This window comes from Octopus bimaculoides, chromosome 4 (genome assembly GCF_001194135.2).
Source record: "Octopus bimaculoides isolate UCB-OBI-ISO-001 chromosome 4, ASM119413v2, whole genome shotgun sequence".
Lineage (NCBI taxonomy): Eukaryota > Metazoa > Mollusca > Cephalopoda > Octopoda > Octopodidae > Octopus > Octopus bimaculoides.
The window spans coordinates 64,523,701-64,534,749 of record NC_068984.1 but is presented as its reverse complement, the minus strand read 5'-3'; the positions used below and the strand labels follow the sequence as shown (position 1 = coordinate 64,534,749).

Genomic DNA, 11,049 nt, shown 5'->3' with positions numbered 1-11,049 from the left:
ATCTTATGTGCCACCCGCACAAGAGCCAGTCCAGGGGCACTGGCAACGATCTCACTTGGCTTGCCAGGTCTTCTCACGCACAGCACATTTCCAAAGGTCTTGGTCAGTAGTCATCGCCTCGGTGAGGCCCAATGTTCGAAGGTCTTGCCTCACCACCTCAGCCATATGAGTAATATATTCAACTCTAGTCAGTAGGAAAATGATTCTAAAAGTGCTTCCAAATATGAGAGAATTTTCAAGTTTATTAATTTATTTCATTTTCATTTTGATGATGTAACTTGGACTTCTACTGAACAGCAACAGCATTTGTAGGGGTTATTATAATCATTTGCTGGTTTGTTTATTTATTTATTAAGAGAAAACTACAAGTATGGTATTTAAGAAGGTAACCAACTTCTTATAAATCTAAATCCAATTCCCGTGAACCTACATAGAATGCATGCATGCATCCATCCATCCATCTATCTATCTATCTATCTATCTATATATATATATATATATATGATGAAGTTTTTATAACATGATTGAAGGGGGAAATCTTAGAAATAATACTATTGAATGTCACTCAAAAATTCTTTCTAATAACTCCAATTCCTTTTTGGCTTTCAATATGTCACATGCATATGCATATATGCACGCACGCACACACACACACACACACACACACACACACACACACACACACACACACACACACACACACACACACACACACACACACACACACACACACACACACACACACATATTACGTGGTAATTTTGTATTTAAAACCTATTCAGTTTTAAGATTGCTTTCAGATCCTAATCTTTCTTTTGTTTCTCACTAGCAATGCTTTTGAGAATCATGGACTTCAGTAAATACCTCATTTTATTGAATTAAGATTTTAAACTAAAAGCAAAAGTAGAAAAAAAAAAAAATATATATATATGACTAAAGTATTGTAATCAATTAAATTACCAATTTTCTTGTTTATAACAAGAGTTTATTTATCTTTACATTCTAAATTTAGATTTATTTCAAAGTGTCCAAGAATCTGATTTGTGTGCTCTTTCGATCAATTAAGCCTAATTTTTTTCTTTTTTTTCTTGCTGTATTTTCTGTGTAAAACCAAATCTTTTGTTGCTTGTTGGTTAGATTGATTTATATTCAATGTTTGCACTTGCCATTAATAGGAAGATCAATAAGTTATTGGGAAAACAACAACAACAGCAAGGAGTTCTGTCTTTTCCACAACTAACACTTTCTCTTATTTGCCCTCAAGTAAATAAGCTTAGCAAAATAGGCAAATAGTAATTATCTTTTGTAAGAGTCATAACTTGCTAATCTTCTTTTCTGGAACATAAGAAGTTTGCTATATGCCCCTACCCACACATATACTAATAGAAAGAAAAATTACATTATATCCAAACAGTTTCAATTTATGATTCCTATTGTATCAGTGCAATCTAGCCAATAGGTTGCTACAACGGATGGCATGTTACTGCTAATGTTTTGTAAGATCTCTGAAATGAAAGAAGAGGCATGTTTAGACAGGTTAACATGAGAGGGACTATTTCACAATAGACCTAATCTATCATAGTTTCTCTGTTTCTTCAAATTGCATTATGATTATCAATTACATTTTAAATTTTAGAGATTTTTATATTTTGGTCTGAACATAGCAGACACATGTAATAGGTTATTAGACAATGCTCACCAGTTTTCACAGATTCTAGATTTTACTCCATTAGATTATCTGTCAGATATATGGTGTGGAGGTCATATACTGTTACTAATACATTGATGTGTCTGCAATCGGGAGATTCAACTTTCAATAGTTGATTTCATCTAACTATAAGTAGATAATGCAGTGTAGTATATACAGCAATAACAGTATTGTGAAGTTGACAAATGTTTTAGTTGCTCTCATTGTTAGCCTTGATCAAAGCAACAGGATATTACTCTGGTGTATTCCTTCCTTGAATTATTATTGCCATTTAATCAGAGCTTATGTGCTATAGCTAGTATACATTAATTGTATGCTGATCCAGCAGACCAAGGGTCAAAGGCATTCTAAGCAGTTGCTAGTCTGTCTTTTTTCAAGCTTTGTTTATCCAGAACTGTATTATTAAATGTGTTATTAGCTTGAGGTTGTACTTAAAAGGAAGATTTAGTTGTCAATTATAGAAGTTCAAGTGACTTCACAGAGGTCACCACAATGGTTCACTTAAATCATCATATGCAGGGATGTTTCTAACACTCTATAGTCTCCAGAACTAATCATAGTCACCTTTGTATTTTGCAAATATATTGAAATATACCATTATAATCACTAATCAATACATATAGAACAGTGTTCAATTCTTGTGCAAAAAGATTCAAAATTCAATGTCAAGCATATTCCATATAAATCTAAAAGTGTCCAGGCATCAGTGGTGTTTCGCATATTTAACATGGAAGAGCAACAGTTTAACAAACAAAGTAATTTACACAAGGTAACTGTGTGATGTGTTTCAAAATAAATACAAGAAATATATGACACTCCCTTCTCTGCAACCTTTTTTTCTACATCAAGTGAACTATAAACTCCTTAGAAGTCTGTCTTCACCAACATTTACTAGTATAAAAGAAAAGATATAGAACTATTATATTTATTTAGCTGAAATTTAGCTCTATGGTAGGAATGAATTAGTACTGATCAAAATGCTTTGTGGTGTTTAATTACCTTTCCCTTACATTCTGTATTTGAATTCCACCTAAATCAGTTTCGCTTTTCATCCTTCTGGATTCAATAAAATAATATCCAATCAGGTACTAGTATTGTTCTCATTGATCGTTTCTTCCTCTCCAAATTTATGACCTTGTTCCAATATTAGAAACCATAAATGTAATAGAAACTAGAGAGTGTTTTGTCAGAAATGGTATAGCAGTGGATTAAAGGGTTTTCTTGACACTGTCAACCTAGCTCTTTAGTAGAAGTTTTGTCTTTGCCTTTTATCTATTGAAGAAGGTTATTATGTTTCAGTAATACTTTGATATCTTCCCCTACAAATTTGCTTTATGAGTGACATTTTGAACTATGAAAATTAAATGTTATTTCAACAGGTTTTACTTATTTATTCTTTTTTTTTTTTACTGATATAAATATAAAGATATTTCAAGAAAGAGTTTACACATTATAATAACATTACAATTCTGAGTAGCATGCATTATATTTTTGTTCCACAGAGAATCAGATATGAAGAATTGCATGCTGCTCTAAATTTATGATTTGTAGTTTCACTTCATTGTCTTCCTACTCCATACCAAATTAAATTAACTCAGTTAATATTTCTTTTTAATTGTTCAGGGAAATGGGTGCTAGAGTGATATTTGTTATTGAATGAAAAGATTATGAATGTTATTTGAGTTCACTACCTTAGGGAGCAATAAGAAATGGCAAGGAATATATTTTTAGAATAAATGCATAATAGAGCAGGGACCTTGGTGAATTTGAGACCATTTTATTATAGAAAGTGGAAAGAAGAGAGTGAAAGGAAAGAAGAAACAAACTTGAATGTGACTGTGTGAAGACACACATATGTATACAGATATGCAAACACGGACCTGTGCGCACACACTTAAACACTTACATACACACACAGGTACTCCAGCAACTATGAACAAACAATTAATTACTTTATGGTTCAATAAAGAAACCTTAACATTTTTGCTTGACCTGCTACAAATAGTAACCATATCCCTTTTCAAATCACAGGCAACTGACTTCTGAAAGGGAAGACATAGGATAATTTATTCCTAGATACATTATGTCCGAATAAAAGATAGGACAACCATGGCTAGAGTGTTCTTTGATCATAGATATACCGAGGGCTGACCTGGAATTAAACAACAATAAGTGCATGTATACATGCACACCCACTCATTAAAACAAATGTACAACTAATCACTATGTAATTTTAGTAATTTATCATCACAGTCATTTGCTGTTTTTATTCAAATATGAAATAACTGAGCTGTATTTAAGCATAAGACAAAACTATTTATTATTAGAAAACATTTGAAGTATTGTGTTATGCCATTAATGCAGTAAATATTCAATTTAGAGCCATCATACAGATGCATAGGTAGCAAAGCAATTGAATTGATTTTTAAAAAAGCAAATATCAACAACAACAACAAATTGATAAAAGCATTTCTGTGCACCTTTTAAAATTTTCATTGAAAATAACTTTCACAATACAAAACGTTGAATATATTAGTATCAGGATATTTGTGTGTGTGCATGTGTGTGTAGATGCATGTATGTATGAAATAAATATTTTTTAGAAAAAAAAAATCAATATGAAAATACAGTCATGGCGTTTCTGTAGAAAATTGTATGAAATTTTTATTAGTGATTCAGCAATGCCCACCAACCCTGTCACTAGTTCCAGAACAACTGACATTTTGGTAAACGTTAAAGTTTGGTACATACTATTGATACCTATTATGTTTTATACTTTATATCCTTTACAACTATTTTCTCAGCATCTAACACTGCAAGATTAAAAAAAAAAAATTATTTAGTGTATACTTTTTATAGCAAATAAATTTCCTTCTCTTCCCTTTGAGGTATGAAATTGTATAGAATATAAGCTACTATAGATATTTTGTCTAGGAAATGATGTGCAGGTGTTCGATTTTGCAAAGTGTTATATGCACATATATTGTTGCATCTATATATACATGAGTATATCCTTATATATATATGTGTGTGTGCGCATGTGTGCGTGTATGTATATATATATATATATATATATATATATATATCTTGTATATGTGCAATATATATATGTATTCATGCATCCATCTATCCAAACATATGTAAACACGTGTGTGTGTGTATATATACACACGCATGTGTGCTCACACACATAAGATATGCGGTTTGTTATCATATCTTCTTTTTTTTATATTTCAGTTGCCAGGCAGCAGATTCAGTTACCATAACAATATATATAAATGGTGAGCCTACAGATTTAGATACAAAATGTGGAAGAGAATTGCCACCAATGTACATGTCCAATGAACACAGAATGACAGTTGTGTTTAGAAGTCTAACATATTCACACACAGTCACGGGGTTCCAGGCAGATTATGCATTTGTCAGAAGTAAGTATCATATACTGAAACAATTTTGATTTTTGAGAACTTCTATGTTATAATGTTTATAATGGAATGAATTACCTCTTGAGGAATCTGAAGTTATATTTTTATTTGAAAATTTAAAAGCATATAGCAGTTAATACATTCAACGAAAATGTGGCTGACGTATATTTATTAATAGTAGTATTAGTACAGTTCTATATTAAAGAGATGAGGAATTATGTACATTATTTACATTTGATGGATATTTGTCCTCATCTTGTTTGTTGTTAAAACAACATTTCAGCTGATATACCCTCCAGCCTTCATCAGGTGTCTTGGAGAAATTTTGAACCTGGGTTCTCATTTTGCGATGTTGTTGTTATTATTATTATTATTATTATTATTATTATTATTATTATTATCATTATTATTATTATTATTATTCAGATCACTGCTTGGAATTGAACTCTGAATCTTGGGATTAGTAGCCCACGCTCTTAACCACTACAGGTATATGGCATAGTGGTTAAGAGCTCAGGCTACTAATGCTAAGATTCCAAGTTTGATTCCAAGCAGTGACCTGAATAATAATAATAGTAGTAATAACATCGAAAAATATCTTAGGAATGAGAACCCAGATTTGAAATTTCCCCAAGATACCTGATGAAGGCTGGTGGGTATATCAGCCAAAACGTTGTGTTAACAGCAAACAAGATGAGGGCAAATATCCGTCAAATGTAGATAATGTAAGTAGTATTAGTGTTATTTATTTCTCCTTTCATTCTGTTGTGTTTAGTGGCTCCTTGCTCATACTTAGTGAATATGGAACTCCCCTCTTTGTGCTCATTACAAAATACAGGTGTAGAGTTCCATATTCTTTTACTTAATAATTTGCATTACATTATACCACTGATCATCTTCAGGTACTCAAAGATGACCAATGGTTGAAATGATTTTAGTGCAATGTATTATGTATACATGTGTGCGCACGTGTGCATATGTAACACCAATATGTTTATATTACTTCAATGACTGAAAGCATCTCGAAAGAAGCAGCTATGGAGATATGAAACTGTTGAACCAAATTATAAGCGTGAAAGAGGTTTATTTCATAATTAATTTGAAAGGCAATCAAATTAAACAAAATGCATTGTGTCTGGATGATGTATCATCAATTCCTTTTCTTAGTGAGCCAGTTATCAAAGTAATTTTTAGCTAAGAGCAAACTGTTATATCTAGCATTTGTTGGCTTGGAAAAGCTCTTTCACAAGGTTTTCTGTCCTGTAGTGCAGTGATTACCAAGAAAACCGGGTGTAGATAAATGTCTTTTGAGAGATGTGCAACTCAGACAAAAAGGCATTGTTAGCAATGCAAGAGTTAACATTGAGGAATTTAGAATGCATCTAGATGTCCACCAGGATTTAACTCTCAGCTTCCACCTCTTTGTCATAGTTATTCAAGCCATAACAGGTGAGATTACAATACGGCTTTCTGTGGACACTCTTGTACAGTGATGGTTTTAATTCTCATTGCTGAATCTGTTACAGAATTTGAGAAGAATTTTGAGCATAGAAACAAAGCAAAGAATTGAAGTGTTTTTAATTAAATCAGGCAATAGCAAAACATTTAGAAGGGAAGAAGACAGAATCTTACTACCATTAAGACAGTGACCATAATATGCAGAATACTAATCAGGTAGTAACTCTGTACCAAATTATGCAAAGTATGAGAGCACAAAAGACGTTAACCCTTCAATCAGGTTGACAGAGAAAAAGGTATTTCTTGTGCAGATGCTTAGTAGTTAGTTTATCAAAGCACTCATGAAATAATTTGAAATCTTCAGGTTTCCTAGAAATAATTGATAGCTCCTGAATGCTAGGTGATCTAATAAGTAGCACAAGAGAGGGTACCAAATATATGGTAACTAGAGTAATATTTGTTTTGTTGGCACTCCGTTGCTTACGACGTTGAGGGTTCCAGTTGATCCGATCAACGGAACAGCCTGCTCATGAAATTAACGTGCAAATGGCTTAGCACTCCACAGACACGTGTACCCTTAACGTAGTTCTCGGGGATATTCAGCGTGACACAGTGTGACAAGGCTGACCCTTTGAATTACAGGCACAACAGAAACAGGAAGTAAGAGTGAGAGAAAGTTGTGGTGAAAGAGTACAGCAGGGTTCGCCACCATCCCCTGCCGGAGCCTCGTGGAGCTTTAGGTGTTTTTGCACAATAAACACTCACAACGCCCGGTCTGGGAATCAAAACCGCGATCCTATGACCGCGAGTCCGCTGCCCTAACCACTGGGCCATTGTGCCTCCACAACTAGAGTAAGAACAAGGTGTAAAATTCAGAGCTATTATTTCTGCTGGAAACTTGAGGATTTTTCTCTTTTAGCAAAGGGCAGATTATATGATTCTTGTACACAAAGCATGATTTTACACAGTAATCAAACATGAGTAATGTAGGCACAGGATGCATGAAGGCTAGAAACAAAATTAAGTAAGCTAAATGTGTAATGTTAATGTGCATGAATGTCAGCACACAAATGATGACAGAAAATTGGATATATGAAGAATCACATATAGCATGGAAGATTGAGAGCTTGTGATACAAACATGATACATACTGAAGATGGAAGTTGGATTTCAAAGTGCCAAGCAATACAAGCAAAAGGAACTTGTTGAAGCATATGGCCAAGGAAGATATAAGAAAAAGTGGTTGAAGCCGATCTCAATAAGTTGAATTTCACAAAAGATATGACAAATAGCAATACACTGTCACAGGCAAGCATGGAAAAGCAGGTGTACAGGTAAAAAACGATCATGATGAAAATAATGATGGTGTTTGTATGTGTGTGAATCAGGGAGCATTTGTGTTTAAAAATAAATGAAAATACTCCATGCATAAAAGGAGTGAATATATTATATTCGCTACTTAGTTCAACAATGCATCAAAATTAAATTAGTTGTATATCATCTTGTTTTGTTCAAAATTAGACAATATTATCATGTCTTCAGTATGATACACACATATAAAGAAATATCCATTAAATAAAACAGTAAACTTTCAGTTGTTGGATTATCAGTTCATTTCATCCTATTGTGTCTTGGGGCGATACATTTATTTCCATTTGCCTCAGTTTATCTGGAAATATAATAGACATCAAGTCATCTATTAAAGTTAGCTTTACAACATTCTAATGTATGCTATAAAAAGTAACTTTGTTAGACTCCATTTTATTAGAGTTATAAGTTTGTAGTCTGCATTTGAAACTGATATGTTGGATAAAGTTATTAATTTAGAATAGAAAGAGTAGAGCGGCTTGCATGAAATGATATCAGATGTTTTATCTGTCATATCTCATTAGATCTTTTTTTCCTGTCCTTTCATGTGCTGTGTAGAGATTTTCCTATATAAGTAGAATCAGTAGCATATTGAACAAACAATATGCTGCAGTGTTATATTTTCTGTTCAAATCCCATAGAAGTTGACTTTGGTCCTTATTCTTCCAGGCTTTATATATATAACTTAATCAACTTTGCTCCTTTCAGTTTGTAACTTGGGGTTATATGAATATCATTCATCTGAAATAGAATTTTAAGGTTTTATTAAGTATACTAGGAAATAAAGGATTTCATCTGTCTTTCATGGTTTCATGGTATCTTAACTGTCAGAAATCATACTAAACTCCTTGTGATCAAGGAATAAAAATCATACATTGAAGCTTATATTGCTGTAGATTATATACTCCAGTAACTTCAAATTATTGTACATAGAAAAGAGCCTAAATATTACAGATATTTTGGAAGTTCGTTGTGTTTGAGTGTTGTAGAATGATTTGTTAATGCTTAGAAATTGATGTGACATCAGAAATAAAGTGGTAAAGAAAAAGTTAAGTATTGCTACCACTGCAGGAATCAAAAGGTTTTTCCCACTTTGTGCAGGCTGTGTGAAGCTTGTTTTGGAAGAGTAATGATGCATGGTTGTGAAACATGTATATTAAATTTGGGAAAATGTGCATAGATTGAAGAAAAATGAGTATCATTAGGGATATGTAATGTTAATTTATATGAGATATAGGACTAAGGAAACCACTGCATATTATAGGGTTGAGAGAATATGTGTATGAGAGACAGCTACATTGGTATAAAATTTGAAGGAAATGGATACTGAGTGCCAAAAGTTAAAAAGCCATGTGTTTATAGAAAAATACCAAAGAAGACATTGGAAGAAGTGGTGAATTTAGATCTCATGATGTTGAGCTCCACAGATGAGATAGTATATAACTGAGATGGGTAGTGATATACTATAAAATAGATTTCTTCTACCAGCATAATAAAAGGTTTATCAAAATGTTGATGCCAATGATGGAATTTAGTCTAACATTAATGGATGATATAATTACTAGTTAAAAATGTGTTTAAACAGTTTGAGTGTGTTCAACTTTTGGCTTTGGAGCAATCATATGACTTGTTGAATTATGCAGATATCTAATAATAAAGAAACATTTTCTGGCCGGTTAGTGAGATGCATTCATAATCCATGATAAACAATATCTAGAAAGTCTGTACTAGGTATAAGATATATAACAGTAATAGTAAAGGTAAAAAAGTAATAGTAAAGGTAAAAAAGGAGAAGAACAATTTAGCCCCATGGTGCCTTTAACAGAATTCACTCTCTTGCAAACATGTGGACTAAATCTACAATCTGAGAATAATCTGTAGGTTTTCTTTTCTTTCTTCTGTTTCATTAGCAAGTCTCAATGATTCTGTAAAAAGTTAATGGGCACTGCCCTTTCTCCTTTGCCTGAACTGTTAAAAAACCAAGAAAAAAATAACAAATAAGAAAATACATTCTGATATTTCGGGTCATTTTCTGAAAGAAAATTTTCCGCATCATTAGAAATATTTTTTTTCTCATCTCACCTGCATAATCCATTTTTAAGCTTTATTGAACTAAACTAACATTTTCCAATGCATACCATCAGTATTCCTCTAAAATTCTGGTTTTTAATTTTATTTTCCTTTTATTTTCATAAAATCAAAAACAAGACTAATGTTGTACTGGGCTATTCTTTACATTAAGTAACTCTTGGATGATATGATAATAGATGCCACTTCAAATTCATCATATCAGCTTCCTGACTGCTTTAATGTTTGGACATTAGTGTTTGGGTGTTGTCGTTTATACCATCTATAACTGTAAACAGAATTGTAGATGGTGTAGCTTATCACTATGAAATGCCAAGTGCAATCATAAAATGCTTGATTAACATCTATATTTGTTTAAAATTATTTTTGTTTATGTTAGATTTCTAAATATTGTTTTACATGCCAATCCTATATGGTAGTTAAGCGCAGCAAAGTGGAAAAAAATATTGTAGTATATTTAAGTTTTCTTTTTTTTTTTCCACTCACTGCTAAATCAAAATGCCTGGGAGAAATGAAGTAAATCAAATTAATTACTTGTATTTATCAAAGAATATAATCTATTTTTGATTGAATCACTTTTGAGATACACATATATAAATACGTTTCTGTGCAATTAATCACACTTAGCAACATTTTTTTACTCTCTTTATTCTCTTTCTTTCTCACTCTCTCCTTCTTTGTGAGTGTGCATGTGTGTGTGTATGTATATATATATATAGAGAGAGAGAGAGAGAGAGTGAGAGAGATAGATAGATGAATAGATAGATAGATAGATAAATAAAGAGAGAGAGAGAAAGATAAATTACTGTATGTAATGTATTGTGTGTATTCACACACACACACACACACACACACACATATATATATATATATATATATATATATATATATATATATATGTAGATAGGTATTTGTATACACATATGCACATATTATGTCTATGTGTGTATATATGTATGTGTGTGTAGATATATGTCTATATATGTAAATGAGTATGTATAA

The 11,049-nt window shown here is 32.1% G+C and overlaps 1 protein-coding gene across 9 annotated transcripts in view; it reads left to right on the top strand.

The window, feature by feature from the left end:
- LOC106882502 (bone morphogenetic protein 1) overlaps positions 1-11,049 on the top strand; it is a 987,136-nt gene that overhangs the window by 953,473 nt on the left and 22,614 nt on the right. For all 9 annotated transcript variants that reach the window (XM_052967144.1, XM_052967135.1, XM_052967137.1 and 6 more), the window contains one exon: positions 4,946-5,136. In XM_052967144.1, coding sequence (XP_052823104.1) covers positions 4,946-5,136 — 191 coding nt within the window. The remainder of the gene's footprint in view (positions 1-4,945; positions 5,137-11,049) is intronic.